At 51.8% G+C, this 21,284-nt stretch overlaps 1 protein-coding gene across 3 annotated transcripts in view; it reads right to left on the bottom strand.

The window, feature by feature from the left end:
• LOC135096287 (dual specificity protein phosphatase 10-like) overlaps positions 1-21,284 on the bottom strand; it is a 36,061-nt gene that overhangs the window by 702 nt on the left and 14,075 nt on the right. Inside the window, exons 3-7 of one of the 3 annotated variants that reach the window (XM_063997686.1) lie at positions 18,159-18,418; positions 17,815-17,962; positions 5,393-8,969; positions 3,559-3,847; positions 434-587 (exon numbers count right to left, since the gene is read on the bottom strand). In XM_063997686.1, coding sequence (XP_063853756.1) covers positions 8,671-8,969; positions 17,815-17,962; positions 18,159-18,418 — 707 coding nt within the window. In that variant the 3' untranslated portion in view covers positions 434-587; positions 3,559-3,847; positions 5,393-8,670. The remainder of the gene's footprint in view (positions 1-433; positions 588-3,558; positions 3,848-5,392; positions 8,970-17,814; positions 17,963-18,158; positions 18,419-21,284) is intronic. The other 2 variants (XM_063997677.1, XM_063997667.1) reach the window with 2 other exon arrangements.

Here is a 21,284-nt window from a genome sequence, read left to right as displayed (position 1 = left end):
CTTCTGAGGCATTCACTAAGGATGGTGGTTTTAAATTGCATGGTGTCAAGAAAATTAAACAAGTTTTGCCAAGTGCACAAGATTACCAGGCCAACAATCCTACATGGGATGGACCAGTAAAGAAAACACCACACACATACACACAATTATTCACACTCTTAGCCTGGCAGGCCCCTGGTGGAAAGGGACAACAAGTGTCATGGACCACTCTACTTCACCCACAAGATTATCCCACTCGTAACGAAGAGACATTATCAGTATTTGAAAAGAGACGGCTGATGGTGGAATGCTGACAGGACTGACATGTTGAAAGATAAGAAGATAAGGTACCTATATGGACAGGTATACATGGAGTCACTTCTCTGATCTTTACTTAACCCAATACACAGAGATCTAGGAAGAATGAACTGAGATACAGAGGAGCAGTACTTACTATATGACCTGGTGACTTGTGCTTCATAGTAGGGAGATGGTGACCTACAAGTGTTGGTGACTTGAGCTTCATACTAGTCATGGTTAAGGTGGCTTGTCCTTGCCTGCTCATCTTTCTTCACTAGTCATGATCTTTGCCTTGGATTGGTGGACAGCTGAGGAAAGAACACTAGTTAAGTTGATATTGCAGGTATGAGAGTATATCCATACCTCACCTCAAACAATGTTCCCTCTTGTACAGTCTCAGATTACGCTAAAATCGCTGCACACTTAGTACATGGTAATACTAAGCAGTTTATCTGTAAAGTCCACTAAATACGGACTTTTTGGGTAAATTTAGCATGACAGCCCAGCATATCAAGGTTTCCCCCATATCTTGCAATCTTCAGTTCCACGTCTCTCCCTCTAACCCTCCTCTTCATTTCACTTCTCTTCTCTTTCCTAATTCATCTCTCTACACTCCTCCTTTCCGTAGTCCTTAGTCTTCTCAGCTCAACCTTCCTCAACATTCCTGCCTCCCCGTTTCCACCTAGAGAGAGAGAGAGAGAGAGAGAGAGAGAGAGAGAGAGAGAGAGACGTAAGAAATAGGAAAGTGATGTGTTCGTTGCGGTGCTTGAGAGTAAGAGGGGTGGAGAGTTGTGAGAGAGAACTGTGCGAGCGCGTGTGACAGATGTAAGAGTGTTGGCCGGATCATCCCCTTCATGGAGCTGGCTTACGCTGGGTAGAGGAAACACCCGAGATATTCACAGTATATCTAGTCATACACTTAACCGCTTCGCTCCGGATGCTTGTAGTTTACGGTGGCTTTAGTTTTCATCTCTACTGAAGTTCCAGAAAGATTGACACGTACATGGATACGATTACCTTACTGAAGATTTGTTCATTTTGCTATGAAGTCCACATGACTGAATTACGAATCTTTATATATATATATATATATATATATATATATATATATATATATATATATATATATATATATATATATATATATATATATATATATATATATATATATATATATATATATAGTGAAGCTCATTATCACTTGAGCCGCCACACTTTGTTTAACGCCAAAGCCTGAGCCACGATGTTTTCTGTAAGACTTAGGCTTATTTATAAAGTCAAGCCTAGGTTATCAGTATACAAAGATTGGATAGAAAGGTAACATTATTTCTATTCAGTCTTTGTTTCCTTTGTGTGAAAAAAAACAACAACTTTCCTTTGTGTGGAAAAAAAACATATATATATATATATATATATATATATATATATATATATATATATATATATATATATATATATATATATATATATATATATATATATATATATATATATATATATATATATATATATATATATAAAGTTTTTTTCCACACAAAGGAAAGTTGTTGTTTTTTTCACACAAAGGAAACAAAGACTGAATAGAAATAATGTTACCTTTCTATCCAATCTTTGTATACTGATAACCTAGGCTTGACTTTATAAATAAGCCTAAGTCTTACAGAAAACATCGTGGCTCAGGCTTTGGCGTTAAACAAAGTGTGGCGGCTCAAGTGATAATGAGCTTCACTATATATATATATATATATATATATATATATATATATATATATATATATATATATATATATATATATATATATATATATATATATATATATATATATATATATATATATATATATATATTTTTTTTTTTTTTTTTTCACACAAAGGGAACAAAGACTGGATAGAAATAATAAGTTACCTATCTCTGTATACTGATAACCTAGGCTTGACTTTATAAATAAGCCTAAGTCTTACAGAAAACATCGTGGCTCAGGCTTTGGCGTTAAACAAAGCGTGGCGGCTGAAGTGATAACGAGCTTCACTAAAACAAGTCTCAAGAAGTCTCGGGTTCGGTCCTAGTCACGGTCTGAAATTTTCTGGGACGACTACTCACCCCTGAACTTATCTGGCCTTAAACTGGGCACCGGTCAGCAAAGAGAGGGAATGTAACGGCGGCGGGGAAAGAACCTAGCTTCCCTACCCCATACACAAAGTCCCAGGGGAAGGGTAAGAGGCACTATTTGCCTCAAACCTTACGTGACGGTAAATTTCTCGCGTTTGTCTCTGAATTCTTAACGATGCTAAACAACTATGACGTTCCGAGCCATTCTAAGACACTCAACTCCTCTGATCTTTTCATCACAAAATCAGAATTAACGAAACTTCAGAGATTTCATGAGCAGCGCCCCGATGAAGTCGTGAATCAAGACTTTAATGACGTGGTTAACTGCTACCCTTCAAACTCTCAACATTAGGAAATTATAATGTTCTGAACCATTCTACGACACTTTCTCTGGTATGTTCATCACAATCGCAGCGTTTCCTAGAATGCCTTCCCTTCCTCACTGATGATCACACGAGTGGGGATCTATGAAGTAATTTCCTTTATCCTCGAGTCTTCCTTCTCCTAGCCCTCCCGCCACACTGCTCACGCCTTGCCCTTCTCCACTCAGCAACACATGCGGCTCGAGAGGGAGAAAAAAAAAAAAAAATAAATAAATAAAAAATAAATAAATAAAAAAAAATAAAATAAAATAAAATAAAATAAATAAAAAACGCACTTAACACGTGTTCCGGAGCTCCGAAGTGTTGCCAAAAGCTTCGAATGTTACCATAGCCTTTTTCTTTTTTCTTTTTATTCTTTATTATTCCTTTTTATTTTTCCTTTTTTTGTTATGCAAGGAAGTCTGACCAAGGAAAGAGATGATCAAATGAGGAAAAAAATAAGGCCTCTACCCACCAAAATAATTATACGAGGAAATTCCCAACAAAAAACGCAAATTAAAACGAGATTGACCTTCGTGACATCTGCAACTCCCATGTCTGTCTTCTTTATCCATTAATCTTGGGAGCTGCATTTGCTGAATCATTATTATTATTATTATTATTATTATTATTATTATCATTATTATTAAGGTGGTTGTAGTAGTAGCAGTAGTAGTAGTAGTAGTAGTAGTATCATTATCTATTCATGTATTTATCTATTCATTTATTCATCACTTCTCAATACCCTGTAACAACACAACACGCCCATAACAAACACACGCTAATAATAGACACACATACACACACCACATGAGTAATAAGCTGCGGAGAAGAGTGAGCAGCATGCAAGCAGTTCCCGCCTCGCCAGCAGTCACCTTACGGGAGCGGGGCGACGTGCGGGGCCTCTGCCTCATGTTGATCACTGTGGCTGCGGCCTGACCACCGACACATCTGGCTGGGTATTGTTTCATCTCCTAAAATAAGTCCTGAGTCACCAGCCTTAACATCTGCATTCGTCTAAAGGTGACTGGAGGGACAGTCTGGGACACGCGGGTACGACTGGGCAGCGAGGGTGTCAGCAGGGCTCAGTGGCTGTCTGTGGGAGACTAATGAGGTTTCTGTACGAGCTAATGGGTATTCAAAGAAGGTAATGCGTATTTGAATGAGGGTCACTAGCTGTTCATAAGGCTCAATGGTAGTCTGTGTGGGAATTAAGGAGTTTCTCTAAGGGCTAATGGGTATTTATGAGAGGTAATGGGTGAAGGAGGGGAATAAATGGGTTTCTGTAAGGGATAATGGCCATTACAAGAAGGCAATGGTTACCTAGAGGGATCATTGGCTATCTTGAGGTAGTGGCTGTCTGTAGAGGTCAATGGATGCCTCAACGAGACTGACTACAAAAACAACAGCTACATACGAGTAAACGACACATTAACCATAAACAAGACTAAACGACACAACGGCTTTCTAAAAGAGCAACCACTACGAGTTAATGGCTATTTAATATGAGGTAATAACTGTTAGTTAATTATAGAGCTAATGGCTATTCATCAAGAGGCAGTAACTATGTAAAAAAAAAAAGTGCTAATGGATATTTAAGAAATTACTTTCTAGTGGTTAACGGCTATCTGAACGAGGCAACAGCCATTACACTCATTTCTTCAAGACGAACAACAATTGGGTGCAGTCGTTCGTTGCTCCAAATCCGACCTCTAAGTAATTCACGAGGATAAGTAAAGCCAATGATTTTGTGGTCATAGAATAAGTGTTTGCTAGTCGTTCGATGTTCACATACCTATAGAAAACATCGACTACTACATTGAAGACTTTAATCATGCACGTAGTTACTCGTTATTGTGCGTTTGAGTGAGTGACCACTGCTTTTATCATGCGTGGATGTCGTCTCTGTATGCCGTCTTCACTGTAATGGGCCGTCACTAGATAAAAGACAGCGCAATCACAAACAACGCAACTTTGTAGGTATGAGACCATTTTATCATGCACGTGGACTCATTACTCTGTACTTGTGTTCCGCCATGCACGTAATGAGTCATCGCAGACGTTTGGGTCCGTTTCGTCACGCACATAACCACTCAACTACTGTCTGTGTCCCACCACGTTCGTTTTAAGGCTCTTTCACCACGCACGCAATTAATCATACAGGCAGTCCCATCATACACGTTTGCGTCCGTTTCCCCATGCACGCACACTCATTATCTTGATACAAGTGTTGGATCACCAAGACATTCATTCAATACTTTGTTGAGCTTCACCTGGCATGCACTCAAATCTTGTGTTTGAAGCCATTTCAACATCTATTTAGTCACTCAACGAGTTTTTATCATCACGTAATTACTCATTACTGTGTTTGAGAGTTTACTGCACCAAACACTCGTCACTCTCAAATAGCCCCAGCAGTCTTAATACCTATCACATCCCCATTACGAGTTATCACCACCACACGATTATTCTTTGTCACCTTACACTCACTCACTCGCCTCAAGCACAGCGAGAATTTTTGGTAACACGCAACATATTTACAAAATTACTCTTTGCAGTGTCCGAGTTTATTTCACCACACAGTCATTCATCTCACCTACTGAGCTTCATCACCACCGTCACCAGTCACTCAGTCACTCACCTTAACTCCAGCAGACTTGGTAACTCGTAACACTTCCCTTTGATCCCCTCCATCCTCCGTCTCTGTGTCAGACCGTAACACCTCTGCTTATTCACTTAATTCTCCACGAAGCCTCTGTGTCAGGCAGCGGTTAAGGAATATATATGGGAGGGGGTGCAACAGGAACCCCGCGTACCTGCCACGAGGGGGTCTGGGTAATAATGACGTGTATTCAATGAGTGTCTGGGGAAAGTTGGTAAAGGAAGCGCAACTCTATTTGTCGTTGCATTCTTGGAGTCACGCGCGCCCTCTAGGGACTGAAGAGAGGTGATTTCAACACAGAAAACGAGGAACTTTATAGGCGACGCGTGTTTTGGGAATTGTTTATTGTGTTTCGGTATTTTTATTTGTGTTTGTGTATTTCAAGGCTGTGGTATATGAATTTTTGGCTTTGTTTGTTGTGTTTCGGTGCTTCAAGACGTGTGCAGTGCTTTCTAAGATGTAATAACTGAATTTCGTGATGCTGAGTGAGGGTTTTCTTAAAAGTTCATATTTACGTTATCACTCACTTGATTCTAGACGTTGCTCAGTCACCTTACTTACCTCACTCCACCTGCCTGTGTTGCTTGTGTTCTCCCTCCACATGTCCACTCCATTTACTCAGTGAAAAAAAAAAAAAAAAAAACTTTGGAGCGAGCATACCATTCCCCCATTTACCTCGTCAGCATACACTTCAGAGCACAGCGTCCAATATTTCAGTCTCAGCACAGACGCGAGTCATCTGGCGCACGGCGGCACGGAGCGTCCTTCAGCAGCCCCAGGAAGCCACCCTAGCGCCTCAGGCCCGCCCCGCCCCTCCTTAGTACTAACCCAGGGGAGAGAGAGAGAGAGTAGGTGCGTGTGTATGAACATTTATTTTGTCTTGTTTTATTCACTAATGGGTAGATATATAAAGCTTATCCTGTATTTCCTAGGTAATAAATAATCATGATTTGAACTCAATCATGGGTAATAAATACAATCGACTGGATAAAAAATAAGTAATCCTAATTATACAAGACTAGAACTTTTTTTTTCTTCTTTTTAGTTTTCGTTATAGAACAACTCCAACCCATCTTGGGCCGCGCCCCACCGGCCGCCCCGAGGCCTGCACGCACGCGGCGGCACCGTCATCACTAGGGGTAAGGACAGCTCAAGTGGCACAATACTTCAATTTATTTACTGCAGACTAAAAACTAGTGTAAATATTTTCATTTGTACTAAAAATTCTAAGTGTCATAAATAATAAGACTTTTTGAAGTAAATTGGCATATATATATATATATATATATATATATATATATATATATATATATATATATATATATATATATATATATATATATATATATATAACATATTTATACAGTATATATTTCTATATAGAGAGATGGGTAGACAGAAAGATCCGCAGTGAAGTGGTCTGCTGGAGAGAGTGAGCCTTGCGAGGGCGGCGCGGCGGCCACCTGTCTGCTTCCTGAGTGAGTGCGGCGCTTGGCAGCCACTTGGCTCACCACAACTCAGCCGGTTATTACTACATAACTCTAACATAAAAAAAACGCCGTAATACAAACTCCACTGACTGCTGACACACTCACAGTAGTAAATACATCAGATCCCTTACAAATCGCCCTGAATGAGTGAAGGCATCGTAAGTACACGCGTCGCCCCGCTGCTGTCCGCCGCTCCGAGGGCCGCGTCACACCGGGACATGAGCCTCGTGGCGCCCAGTGCTTGCCTTCAGGTCTTCCTCGGCTTCCCTCACCACGCACAACAAGGGCAAGAGCGTTCCTGGTGCCGTCACGACTCTTGCTGGAGGAGGGACCGCAAAAACGCATCCAGAGAGCAATAGTTTACGTGAACTGATAAACTATCCCCTGATCCGCCTTGCTGTGTAGGGCTGCCCGGCAAGTCACGAGCGGCGATAACGGCATTTTTCTTGTATTCCCTCGTCAGGCACCTCAGTCTTGGTGACCGTGTGCCGACACCTCCCTCGGCCGTCACCTGAGGCTTGGTCAGTGCAACGAGCTGGCAGCCACCACGATGCTGGCGCCCCGAGGAAGGAAGGAAGGGAGGAGGGAAGGGAGAGAGAGGAAGGGAGGTGGACGAGGAACTGGCCCGGGGGCACGAGCACCCAAAGCTACCCGGCTCAGGGAGACTATCACATCATATTTGTCAGAAACTATTGAGAAAAGGCTCTCGATAAGGCAATGTAGAATTGTCACCTAAGACAAACAGGGTTATAAACAACTAGTCAAGTAACCTGGATCGCTACAGTCCAACAAGCTAGTTAAGGCAAGTATTTTTTTTTTCGTTTTTCTTTTTTGTTACTGTACTAATACTGCGCTGTCAGAACTGCCGCGTCAGAAACAGCTGCCCGCCTGAGGAAGTCTCCTCGCGCCCCGCTCCCCGTGACACATTCATTCACGCAATCACCGAGTCGCTCCTGAGACCAACTGTGTTCCTGAACTTCCCTTACGCTATTACGGAACAAAACACGTAGTACACTTTTGATGAAGAAGGAAGATGGAGTTTTGACTGTTATTCACAACCTTCAGTGTCAACATTTCCTACCAGTCGTCGACAACAGTGTGGGGAAATTAATCCCGCGTTGGAAGTCCAAGGCTGGAGGGGTTCCTGATTCCTTGATTCAAACGTTCCAGTCTGCTGAGGGCCACACACTCGCCACACGCCCACACAAGCCACCACAAGCCAGCTTGTCACCGCCACACACACGCGCCTCGAGGCCCTGACTGAGGCTTTGATTTGATCACCACGCAGGATTTCCTGACTCAGAACACTTGCTCGGTGCGCAGCCTCTTGGCGACGCTGGCACCCTCGCCCTCCTCCTTGGCGTCCTCGTACTGAGTGTCTCCGAAGTCGCACCTCTTGGCGGCCTGGAGTCTGACTTCACCCGTGTCACGCCTCACGCCTTTGCCAGTCAGGTCTCGGGGGGCAGAGAGGCCTGTCTCGCTTGCCTGAAGTCTCTGCTCGGCTTCCAGGTCCACCTCCAAATCATCCAGAAGCAGCCTGGTGAGCGGGTGCGCGTGCAGGCTGGAGTGCAGCTGCTGGGCGAGCGAGGTGAGGTGCTGGGAGGCGGCGGCAGGCACTTGGGGAGCGGTGAGCAGAGCACCTTCATCCGGCCTGATCCAGCAGCCGCACTCCCCCAGCCTACTGCCGGACGCCGTGTCCGCTTCCGTGTTCCTGTGACTCAAGCTGCCCGTGCTCGGCTCCTCCGCTCTGTTTTCAGAGGGCGACTGTCATACTTGGCACGCGTTGGGGACTTTCTTGACCTCCTGCCGCTGCCACTGACACTGGTGGCAAGGCTTGCAGTCGGCCTCGGTCTTGTTGGCCTGGAGGGCGGTCTCCCACTCCACCAGCTGGCCCATGAAGTTGAGGTTCGGGGAAATGATGATGCGGCGAGCCTTCACGTACTTGTAGGAGTCCACCATGGTCATGCGCGTGTGCTTCATTAGGTAGGCGATGACGATGGTGGGGGAACGAGACACGCCCGCCTGACAGTGCACCAACACGCGGGCCCCGGACTGCCTCGCCTCGTCTGTAACAACGGGAAGAAATACACATTAGTTTAACAGGGAAACTTTGAGCCTCACTTAATATAAATACCATTTTACCTCAACCACACGGGGACTTTTAATCCCGCACACACATGTGATACAGTGTTCCAAGTAAGCCTGCGCCACAGAGCGACGCCTTTGTTCCCTTCCATTACCATAATGACCCGGCATCCGTACATCCCGCGCCACAAAACTCTCCACCATAACCGTGCCATTCACGCCGCCCCGGGACCAACTGGCCCAGGGTGGCGGCGGCGGCGCGCGCTGCCGGGACAAAGCAATAATTGTTGGCTCGAGCTTTTGTTTCCTGAGTGAGTCATACACGACTATTGTTAGGCCCAAGCTGGCGGAGCTAGACGGGCGGGGGAACGGCGCCCCTCCCCCACCCTTCCCTTCCCATGTGTGTGCGTGTGTGTGTGTGTGTGTGTGTAAGAGTGAGAGAGAGCGCAATTTCGCCATCATGTTTACAGTTTCTTCAAGTCTTCTTAGCAAATTAACTACACGTAAAACATCTTGATTAATAAATATTTCCATCTGTCACTGATAAACAAAAAGAAAAACACTGGTGAACAAGTCTCTGTTCCCCTCCCCCCACCACCTCTTTCTTCCATCTGTGTAAGCTATTCTTAACTTGGATAATATAATTGGACGCTTTTTTCTTTATAATTTGTCGGCAGCGTGGGCGTGTGTCAGAGGCAGCAGCAGTGGTTAAGACACAGCTGAGAAACTTGTCTGTTCGTGAATTGTTCATGTTGACAAGTAGTTGGGTTTAGGAAGGGGGATAAAAACCCAGGGAGGAGTTAGGATTCTTTTAATCTCTAACGTTTCGGCTGAATAGCCATCCTCAGAGAGACTGTCTCTCTGAGGATGGCTATTCAGCCGAAACGTTAGAGATTAAAAGAATCCTAACTCCTCCCTGGGTTTTTATCCCCCTTCCTAAACCCAACTACTTGTCTGTTCGTCTTGTCACTGGCTAAGACTTGCTACTTATTGGCCTAAAATTAACCGGCATAAGTATTTTTTTTTCTTGTATTTTTTTCAGATTCAATTTTTTTTCTTTTTCTTTCAGTTTCTCTTTGTTCAGCAGAAAAGACCAGGCACCTTCAAGTCTTCTAGTTCTTAGCGCCTTCCTGCCTCTCTCCCTTCCCTCAGGCTTGACCAGCAGCGAGTGGCAGTGAGAGTGAGAGTGAGAGTGTCAATTTGTCTCCGGGGTCGCGAGGTGTTCCGGAAGCCGCTCTCCATTGTGTCACGCGTGCGGTGCTGCTTGGAGCCTCGCCGCCCACCGCAACAATGCCGCGGACCGTTCTTTATTCCACTCCCGGTCGGCCTTATGGCGTAACGGAGGCCTGCTGGCTCTCCGCTCGCTGCCCGCTGCTCGCTGGACGGTGCACTGAGCGGGGCTGGGGACCGTGCTAATGTTTCGGCGTCCTATCTCCACTACTTTTAACAGGCTGTATTGGATGTACTGGAAGTTATTAAGGTTTTTTTCGAGGGTGATTTCATGATTCTAGTGATAGTTTAATAAGGATTCAGCATCGTGAGCAGGCTACAGTATAAATTATTAGGGTTTTCTGGGGCGTTTTCATGATTCTAGTAATATACTGAAATGTTCAAAGGCGTCTTGGTGAGTCTAATAATAGTTTAACATGAATTCTGCACTATCAACAAGCTGAAGTGGAAATTACTGTGGCTTTCAAGGGTGGCTTTATAATGCCTGTGATATTTTAACAAGGAATCTGAATCACCAATGGGAAATATCACCACGAGAACCCGAATAATGATCCTGTGGTCTTTGAAAACAATCCTGACGGGAGAACAAAGACTTTAAGAACACGAGCTTGCGTGAGGGAGGCGGTGAGGAACGCTAACCAACCCCGCTGACTGTATGGCCTCGGTGACTCATCCCTCACCAATAGGCTCACGACGGCCTCCCTAATGCCTAGCCACCCCTTCTCCCGCGTCTGTCCGTCCAGCTGAGCACCGCCGGAGTACACAGCCCATCGATCGCCACCACAAAGCACCAAACTGTCAAACGAAGGCCTTGTGAGATCCGACGTGCGGTGACTCAGCAACAGCCGCAGGGAACGCGTGCACTCCCCACCTCACACTCACACGTGCACCCCCCTTGCCCTCTTTCTTCTTCCCTCCCTCCTCCTCCTCCTCCCCGTCCATTACCTAGGAAGTGTTCGTACGGCCACAAAGAATCAGTCTCCTGGGAAGGCGTGTGTGTTTGCAAGGGGTGCCTCTCCCTATACATCCATCTCTCTCTCTCTTGTTCAAATGCATCGTTCACTCTCATAATAAATGCATTTGGTTCTAGCGAGTCCGCATCGCAGCTCGCACAGTAATCTCAATCTCCATCAAAGAACTTGAATGCCCCGTCCTCCTCCTCCTCCCTTCCTTTCCCCTTCACTCCTTTCCTCGTCTCTTATTAATCAAAAAGGTTTCGATCCCCAAACATGGACTTTTTAATCCCTGAGTGACGTTCGAGGGGTGGCAGTCGTGGTGTGTCGGGGCGATGCGAGGCTCGGGTCCTGAACAGCAGCGGGGAGCCAATCTTGAGCCACAGGAAAGAAAATCTCACTGAAGGATGGGTTCCTCTCCCTCCTAGCGGGTCTGGAGGTTGTCAAATACCACCCTGAATTACAGTTTGCCCGCCTAGCATCCCCCCTCACCCCCTTCCCTGTTCTCCCTCACCCCATTCCCTCCAAGGCGTCCGAAGCGTGTGAAAGGTTACAGTCCCGGATTATGAATGTAGCGTGTTTTGATTCAGTGTTGCGCCGCCTGGACCACTGGTGGCGGGGCACCGGGAGGCAGCGAGGTGAGGGCAGCGGGGGACGCGGAAGTGGGAAACAGGGAGTATTTCAAACCATCACTGCGTGAAGGGGGAATGTGCAGCAGCAGCAGCAGTAGCAGCAGCAGCAGCAGCAGAGATCGTGAAGCAGCCCCGCCCATTCATGAGTCATCTCCAGTCCACCTGTTGCTCGCCCTCCCTGTGCAGCTCCTCGCCCCGCGCCCCGCACGCTGTCACGCATCTCACCGCTGGACTTCCCGCCGCATCACACCTGAGCGGCATGCAGGGAGCGCCGCCCTCCGCCAGGCATGACACGCGGCGAGGAGACAATGACAGAGGCGGGCACGATCCTCATTACTTCCAAGGAGGATGACTTGGCCATTTCCTTCCCGCGAGGCATGCCAGGCAGTGCTGGCGGTGGCCACCAGCAGCTAAAGTGTGCAGGGAGGGCGCCGCGCCGCAACTCTCCCTCTGTGAAAGTCTTTACAACAAAACCTGTACAGACGCAAGCGTGACCTGCCGGCGACAAAGCCCGCGCCTTACCGCGGGTCTCGCTGCCCAACAGTTCACCGAATTCAAGTTTTGAGGTAAATATTGAGGGTCGCCTCATGCAGCGCCGCCGCCCACCGGTTTTGTCAAGTTCATTCCGTCTGGCAAGTGAAGCTTTTTCCAGGAAGCTTGCATAAGGGGGAGGGGGAGCTGGGGAGCTGGTGAGCTGGTGGGCTGGTGGTGGACGGGTATGTCTGAGGAGGGCGGGAAGTCCGCTCGCCCGAGGCGGATTGCCTTCTGAGTCTAGACTTATCCTGGGGAGTTGCTTCACTTCGCCGCCTCGTGAGTTAATGAAACTCGACGCCGGTAAAGCCTCGCGATAGCCAGGGCGGGGCGGCGCGGCCCGATAAGGCGGCGAGGCGGAGAGGGACGCCCCTGCCTGCCACACCGCCCCAGAGTGCATGACCCACGGCTATATTTGACCAACTTCCTTTCATTTCTAGGCAACAGTGAGAACTGCCGGGAAAAAAGAAAGAAATAAATAGAGAGAGAGAGAGAGAGAGAGAGAGAGAGAGAGAGAGAGAGAGAGAGAGAGAGAGAGAGAGAGAGAGAGAGAGAGAGAGAGAGAGAGAGAAGCAACACGCACTCGCTCACCTTCATCGTGTAGGAGGAAGAGTGCAGGGAGCGAACGCGCGCGCACAACCGTCACCATAAATGGAAAAGGGCAAATCTGAAGGGAACAGAGAGTGAGCAGGTGTCCCTCTCCGTGCCCCGGCCCGCTACCCCACCCCGCCCGAGGACTGCGCAGGGCGACAGGCGGCTGGGGTGGGCTGGGGTGCGAGGCTGACAGCTGTCCTTGATGAACTGAGGCTGAGGTTCTGTGCAGCGCCCCTCCCTCCCCTCGTGTCCCCGGGCCTCCCCTCCTCCACATCTGGACGGAAGGGGAAGAAAGGACCCAAGGGGGAAGTTGGGAAAGTCAGTTGTTGTTTGTAGCGGCTTTGGTTCCCGTGGGCCAAGCGTTTCCTTGGTCTGCCCTGCCCGGCGTGGCACGTGGCGGCCCTCCTATCGCTGCCAGCACATCCACCACCACCACCACCAGCGCCGCCTAGTCATGGAAGTGGTCAATGGAGAGGCCCATCATTGTGCCATCCGGTCAGGCTCCTGCTGTTGCTGCTGCTGGTGTGACGTCACTTCCGCACTTTGAATGAGGCAGGAGGGAGGCGAAGGAGGGGGATGGGCGGCACGACGGTCGGTCGGTCAGTCAGTCAGTCAGTCAGTCAGTCAGTTCATCGCCACTCTGCCATTCATGCAATCCGCCGCTTTTTACACAGACTTGGTTTTGCTTCTGGCGGCAAAGACCATCACAGGCAGGCGTGCGTGGGGAGGACCTGCCTCACCCCCTCCCCACCACGCCTCGCCTCCCCTAACCCAGCTGAGGTAATGACCCGAGGTGGCTGTTATGGCTGGTCACCTCTCCCCCACCCCCACTACCCTAACTGACGACCTTGCGAGGGGGTGTTGAGGGGTGGGGGGAGTATTCTGGGGGTTAGTGGGGCAGCAAGCTTTTTTTTTTTTCCTCTCTCTCTCTCTCTCTCTCTCTCTCTCTCTCTCTCTCTCTCTCTCTCTCTCTCTCTCTCTCTCTCTCCCAGTCCTCACCCCGCCCTTCCTTCCTTCCAGCCTCTCCGTTATCTCACACGTCCCGGCGGCCTCTCTCCCTCATCACTTTCCTCTCCCCACGCCCCTCCGCTGCTATCTCCCCTACATCTGCCTCCCTCAAAACTTCCTCTCCCTCATCCCTCCCTCCTTCGGCATCACAGGCAAGCGTTTTTCCACACAATATATGTATCCTCTCTCTCTCTCTCTCTCTCTCTCTCTCTCTCTCTCTCTCTCTCTCTCTCTCTCTCTCTCGGTCAAGGGGAATCCTGCACCCATGCTTCCTTCGGTGTCTCCGGGGCGTGACTGGAGGGAGGAAGAGGGAAAGGGAAGAAGGGAGAGGGAAGGGAGAGTGGAGGAGAGTCCTGCCACATCTCCGGTATCGCTTTACACTCGAGGGTAAGTCTGACTCCGTCCTATGAGTCATCACTGGTTTCTCTCTCTCTCTCTCTCTCTCTCTCTCTCTCTCTCTCTCTCTCTCTCTCTCTCTCTCTCATGTAATTTCAGCACTGTTACGTTTCAGTTCTGCCTCCTTGCTGTGTGGAAGGTGAGGAGGGGAGTGGAGGGGCAGAACGAGGAGGAGGAGGAGGAGGAGGAGGAGGAGGAGGAGGAGGAGGAGGAGGAGGAGGAGGAGGAGGAGGAGGAGGAGGTGGAGGATGATGACAACAGCAGTTCTCTCTTCCCTTCAGGATTCCCCTCGCCTCTCTGCCCCTTGTCTCCTTCCCCAGGCGCCTCCTCCCGGGTCACCTTCTTGCAGCACGGACGCTTCTTGGTAACCTGTTGTGCTTCATTCAGGTCCCCGCTGCCCCATTACTGGTCTCAAAGGGGAGCGAGCGCTTTTTACACTCTCATTCTCATTCCCCGGCATTCCCTCGCTCCCCTCAAACTTCCCGCCCTGCCGGTCATCGCCACGAACACCCAGAGCCACGACTCTCCTTCTCCTCCTTCTCTCCCAAGCCGACGTCACCCAGGAAGTAAAAAATGGCCAAATCCTTAGCGGTGCCTGGCGGGGTCAACTGTCGCACGCCGTCCCGTCCCTGCCACAGGAGGTGACCCACATCTGCACTGTGGCCACTGCCAGATCCCCTTCCTCCACCCACTGCTCGACTTTCGCTTGAGGTTCTGAGCGTGGGAGGCCTCCATTCATTGTTTGGAGGCCCTTGGTGTAGCCTTCCTTTTCTCTCCAAGGTGCTAAAGGAGGTACGAGTGTCTCGTGCAGCGTGGGTGTAGGGAGAGGCGAGGCGATGACAAGACAAGAGGGTTGAGTGGAGGCCTCGCTGTTGTGTTCGGGATGGAGTTGTCTTGAGGGGCGGCGTGGGGTTGGAGGACAGGGGCGTGGGGAGTGTGAGGGGGTAAGGGAAGAGGAATCAGCTGGTAGTGCGGCATCGTCACGTCAACAATAGGAAGCACACACTTCATAAGCCATAAAGTCAGGGTTATTTGGCTTCTCACAATACGTCCTCCCTCCTGCTTCCCTCTCCACGCTGCTCTACTCCCTCTCTCCCTTCCGCGTCCTTTTCTCTCCCATGTCAGAATCGCGTTTTTTTTTTTTTTTTTCTGTTCGCCCATTGATTCACGTAATGAAGAGGCGAGGCTCCTTCAGCGGCTGCCCCCTGCCCGCCTCAGTAATGAGACGACTTCCTCGCGTCGGGTCGTCAGCCCTGCACCGGGAGGGAGGCAGGGAGGGAGGGAGGAGCGGGAGAAGAGGGGATGACGTGGTGCCTGGTCGGGGCAGCCAGGAGGAGTCTAAGGGACATTACGGAAAGTAGCAGACCAAAAGAAGAGAGGGAGGGAGGAGGGGCGGCTGCTCTACTGTCAATACCTCGTGTCAATATCAATATCCCGCCCATTGTTGTTCGCTGTGACTCATACGCGCGATAAGGGCGAGCTCCCCTCCCGCCCGCTCAGTTTCAGCTTCACACGCCATTACTCTCGCGCTCTGATTCATCAGTGCGCGGCCGCAGCGCAAATCTGGGCGGTGCAGCATTGGCGTCACGGCGCCGGCCGGGGGCTGTGCTGGGCTGCGGGACACGCAGCACGCCAGCACGCCGCCGCCAGGCCGCGACATGCGCAGGGATTAGCGGGCCGGGAATGCAAATGCCAGCACAAATCACGGCAAGACAGCTAATTTAGGAAGAGCCGGGAAACAAAGAGCGGCGAATGGTGGGGGGTGGGGTGGGGGATGAAGGAAGGGTGGGGCGAGGGAGTGAAGACTCACAAAATGCGAGGAAGAAGGCAAACAACCACCCCCTGAAGGAGGGTTTGTGGGGGACAGAGGTTCCATACGCTGGGAAGAGAGAGGGAGAGGGAGGCGATGAGTCACAGCGTAACACTGGGTGGTGGTGACACGAGGAGCTGCTTGCTGATCTGAGCCCTCCGCTGCGAGTCAAGCCTGTTCTGTAGGCCGCAGGAAGAGCCGCGCCGCGCTGCGTTCAGGGCACAGCTAAGCTCCACGTTCTGCACGGCACCACGGGGATGCCTTGCCCCGCTTGTCTCCAGCCCGCGGAGTTGGAGCAGGTCAGGGACAGGATGCAAGGCCGCAAGGAGCACGTTGCCATGACGTCATCGCCTCGCAGGCCGCGGCAAGTGTCCCGTCACCGAATAATAAAGTCACCCACTTGTGAATTAATAAACGATCCTCGCGTCACTGGTTATGCGGAAGGGGAGTCCTCGGGAGGCGGCGGGGTGGAGTGTGGCGGGGAGGGACGGGACTGAGCTACGGAGCCAAGCAGCTGAGGGCAGCGGGAATGCAGCCATCCCACCCTCGCCTTCAGAGGGCCTGGTGCTGAGCGTGATCCCGTAAGGCGAGGCCGCTCCGGCTCCACACTGACGCGCCCATGTGAAAATAGTTGCTCAGAGGTGTGTGAAGGAGGGCGTGGGAGTGTGTGGTGACTGCTTCGCCGCGGGACATCAAGGGTGCTGGAGCCACTTGGGCCAGGCAATAACACGCTTGGCCGCTGTGCACAAACAATGCCTCCATTAGCGCCGCCCCTCCGCCGCCTCCAGAGCTTCGGGCGCAGGCGATTACGGGACGCCAGCGGCTCGGGAACCTCAACTATGAGCGCCGCCTGTACGCCACCACGTCCCTGGCACCCATGTCATCCCGGGCTAACCTCAGGCCCCTGCAGCCCCTGTCAGCTCTGCACAGCCGCGCACCGAGGCTTGCAGCAAGGCAGGGTGCGCGCCGCGACAACCGGTTCCCTGACAGGTTCATCGCCACCGCCGCGGCGTGGAGTGGCGGGACGGAAAAATGAGTTTTTCATAATAAAGCGCCATAAGAGGCAAGCAGTGCCTGGTAAGGCGCGATGGGCGGCAAGGACGCCAGCGATGACTTGAGGCATCACGCGGCCTGCACACACACACACACACACACACACACACACACACACACACACACACACACACACACACACACACACACACACAGTACTCAGGTGAGTCACCCTTCACCCTTCATTCAGGAGCCTTCCATTATTCAGCGCCCCCCCCCCCACCGGTGAGTCATCGTTCCGCCCCTACGCTATGGTTCCTCCCGCCCTGCACTCCCTCTCGAACCCTCCAACACTCCTGCTCTAATGGCGTATTATTTTATTAGCCGGATTACTGTAGTGTGTGTGAGGGGAGGGGGACGGGGTGGCGGGGGACGGCACCAAATGCACCAATTACATCTATGGAAACGACAGATCTAATTCTGGTAAAAGGGGAATGGTAAGCTTGGGCCATTTTTCATTGCGCCCCAAACATGAAATGGACATTTTTTAGTGTGTGTGTATGTGTGTGTGTGTGTGTGTGTGTGTGTGTGTGTGTGTGTGTGTGTGTGTGTGTGTGTGTGTGTGTGTGTGTGTGTGCGCGCGTGCGTACGCGCGTGCGTACGCGCGCGGAGTACTCACCGATGAAGTGGATGGCCTCGTCGAAGTATTGCCTGAGGTTCTGGTGCCCGGAGTCCATGGCGGGCAGCGTCTTGTAGCAGATGCCGGAGTCTTGGTGGTAGCCGGGCACGTGTGAGGTCACGTTCAATACCCGCGTGATGCCCAGCGCCTGCAAGCACACGCGGAGTTAGCTACGGGCACAGAGGTCACGCCAGCTAATATAATAACTACAATAACACTCATAACTCTAAAGGAGACCGCTCGCTGACTGGCCAATCATTACAGCTAACTACACACACACACACACACACACACACACACACACACACACACACACACACACACACACACACACACGGGCGTACCTGCAGCACCCTCAGGTCCTGGGCGTCCCGGGCGTTGCCGATGTACAGGAAGGGAAGGACCTCGGACGCCTGGGCCTGCTCTATGGCGGCTTCGTTGCCCGGGGAGGGAGGAATGCCGCCCATGCCTATGCCGACGCCCATGCAGCTGTTGTAAGGGTCGTAAGAGGGCACGAGGTGCGTGTCCACCACCTCGTCCTTGGTGCGCATGAGAGCATCCTCGCACAGCTCGGGGTAGGCGCGCTCGAAGGCCTGAAAGCCGCCTGGGGGAAAGAGAGACAACGTTAGGAACACAGTACCAAGACCATACGTCACTAATAATCTCAAGTCTTAGGAAGGAGACAAACTAAACTATATAATCATAAGGATTGAAGTGCAGTGGTGCCGCGGTAGCGTGAGCCTCGTGCCCAACACCAGGCCACGCCGGCGTGGAAGGTGACACCGGGGACAAGCCTAACGCCACGGCGGCAGCCGCAGGGAAGCCTAATAGAGGAACCTGTTGGCTCCTAGGCGACATTCTATCCTGGCGATGCGGGGAGAAGAAGGAGGGATTGCAAGGGATTAGCATGAGTGGCATGAGGGCGGGGAGGGGTGGGGAAGGAAGGTTCATTTAGCGCTGGGTGAACACCGTGCTGCAACTCACTGGCCTGCCCCGAGCCCCGAGCCCCGAGCCAAGCACCGCGGGAGTCACAAGACGCACCGCCGCCGGCACCTGAGTACCTGGTGCGGGAGGCTCACCAATACAGACCCCAGCAGGTGATGACCCAGAGGCGGTGCTGCTGACGTCGGCCAATTAATCCTATATGGGCTGAACGTACTCTCTCTCTCTCTCTCTCTCTCTCTCTCTCTCTCTCTCTCTCTCTCTCTCTCTCTCTCTCTCCCCGTCTATCATCCGACAGAAATATTTAGGTGATGGAGGAAAAAAAGGTCACCATTCATGTCATTCATTCCCTTGGCAGGGCAAGTGGTGGTGGGTGAGGCGGGGCAGGGTGAGGGGCGGGCCAGGGTGAGGGGCACACCAGCGAGGGGCACGTGAGGCTAGGGTAGCGGTGGCTCACAGGTGACACCAACACACCTGCACCTGGCGAAATACGAAGCCGAGGAGCCGCCGCCGCAGCGCTGCGTCACGTGCTCGACACTGCCGCCCGCCGCCCCCGCCTCCCCGCCCCCCTCCCCAGCCAGTGGGTGTGAAGTGGAGGCGTAAAACAACCACTCAAATGTATGAGGGAAAAGTTTGTGTCAACAACATAATCTGGAGTTAATGTCGCCGCGGCTGCCTCCTCCCATTCATTGTTACGTCACTGCAAATGTCTTCAGCGGCCAAGAGAGGGTTGCTAAACGACCTCAACTTGATGGCCTTATAATGGGAGGCTCGCACGCAGGCGCCTCTGTGGCCAGGGGCAGCAAGGACGCTGCGCCAGACACTGTTTGTTATGCGAGGCTGCAACACTCGAGGCCGCCGCCCGCCGCCCCGCAGGCCGCAGCAGAAGCTGCCAGCCTGCGAATGCCCGGGCCAGCCACGGCTTGGACGCCACCTATCACTTTGTTCTCGCGCCTGGCGCCCTGTGCCCCTAGCCCCTGGAGGAGGGCCGCCGTGCCGCCATTGTGAGGGCTGGCGGCCTTCGTGGGGTCGGCGGTGGCCCGGGCACACCAGGCTTGGCAGCCCCGCCTCGCCTCGCCGGGCGGAATGCGTCGCTCATCCCCGACAGGCCATGACGTCAGCAACATGGCGCTCACTCAGTATCAAGTAGAGATTATTACGACACTCCGGGTACTGTTTCAGCGCCGCGCACAAAGACCATGTCATCGCCGCCACCTCGCTCGCGCCGCGCCGATAGACGGTTCCGGCCGAGATGTCGACGACGTGTGTGGCCCGAAAGGCAGCCACTGGCCGCCACCCTCGCCCTGTGCCCCAGGGAGAGAGAGACAGAGAGAGACTGACCAATCCACCATTACTGCAGGCTGCCTGACCCCCCGCGGCCCTGCCCTGCCCCGCTCCGCCCCGCCCCGAGGTTGGGCTGTGGCGGCGTCGCGGCAGTATTCTGAGGTCGACCCAAGTGACCTCGATCGTAGGTCACCTCGCGGCGCCGCCTCTGCCTCGTCCACTCAGCCAAATGCCATGACCTTAAAACATATTCCAGCTCAGTCGGTGTGGCCACCAGTCAGCCCAGCACGGGCAGCCGCGGGCCACCAAGGGGGGCAGGGAGGCACGAGGGGAGGGAGACGCCGTAGTGCTGACGTCACGCTTCGGTACACCTGCACTGGAGCCTCGGAGCAGGTGTTGACTGGCGCCTCCTTCAAAAGGTATTGCTCTCATCATCTGTGTCTACCTCTGCCGCCCCTCCTCACCTAATGCCGCCAGGATGTTCGCGGCGTGAGGGCGCCACTCTGGTATCGCTTCTCGAGTCCCGGCACGGGGAGGCTGCGGCCAGCCAGCCACCGCAACATTAGTCATCGCTCTCCGCCCCGCACGGTTTCCACATCAAACCTCGATACTCAGCAAGCCTCTCGCGGCCACACTCCCTCCCACCCCACCCACTTGTCCTGCCGAGGGCGTGGCGGCCTCAGGACGAAGGCTGCACGCTCTGCTGCGCTTTGATCACCTGAAGATCCTCGTCACATTCCCCGAACATGCAAATGAGGCGGCATGAGTCATGGCGGGGCCAGCTGTAAGGCTGTAAGGCTGTGCCGTGCTTCCCCGTCACCACCTCCCATTCATTTGGAAATGCTAAGCCGCGCAGTAATTCACTTGTCGCCTTCATAATGGAGAAAAGAGCAAATGTCGTCTTGTGCTGGCAGCAGCGACAGCAACAGTGACGGCGGCGCACTGATCAGCGGTGACAAAAAAGTGCGGCGTCCTGCAAGGTGACTCCGTGTTCAGGCTTCACTGGCGTCGTTAGCTTTGCCATTACAAGCTTCACGGCAGATTAGAGCTTGAATAGCCATCAGTGGTAAGCCGGGTCCTGACATATCAGCGCCACACGAACATGGTCTCATATTAACCCGGGCACGGCGGCCCCCTGCCCTTCACCGGCCCCGCCCCACACGCCAGGTGACCCCAGACGCCGCGATCACCATGACACTCCCAGCACCTCCCATAGCACCGCGGCAATCCAGAGGCAGGCTGGG

This window comes from Scylla paramamosain, chromosome 3 (assembly GCF_035594125.1).
Source record: "Scylla paramamosain isolate STU-SP2022 chromosome 3, ASM3559412v1, whole genome shotgun sequence".
Classification (NCBI taxonomy): domain Eukaryota; kingdom Metazoa; phylum Arthropoda; class Malacostraca; order Decapoda; family Portunidae; genus Scylla; species Scylla paramamosain.
This window is presented reverse-complemented; position numbering and strand designations above follow the sequence as displayed.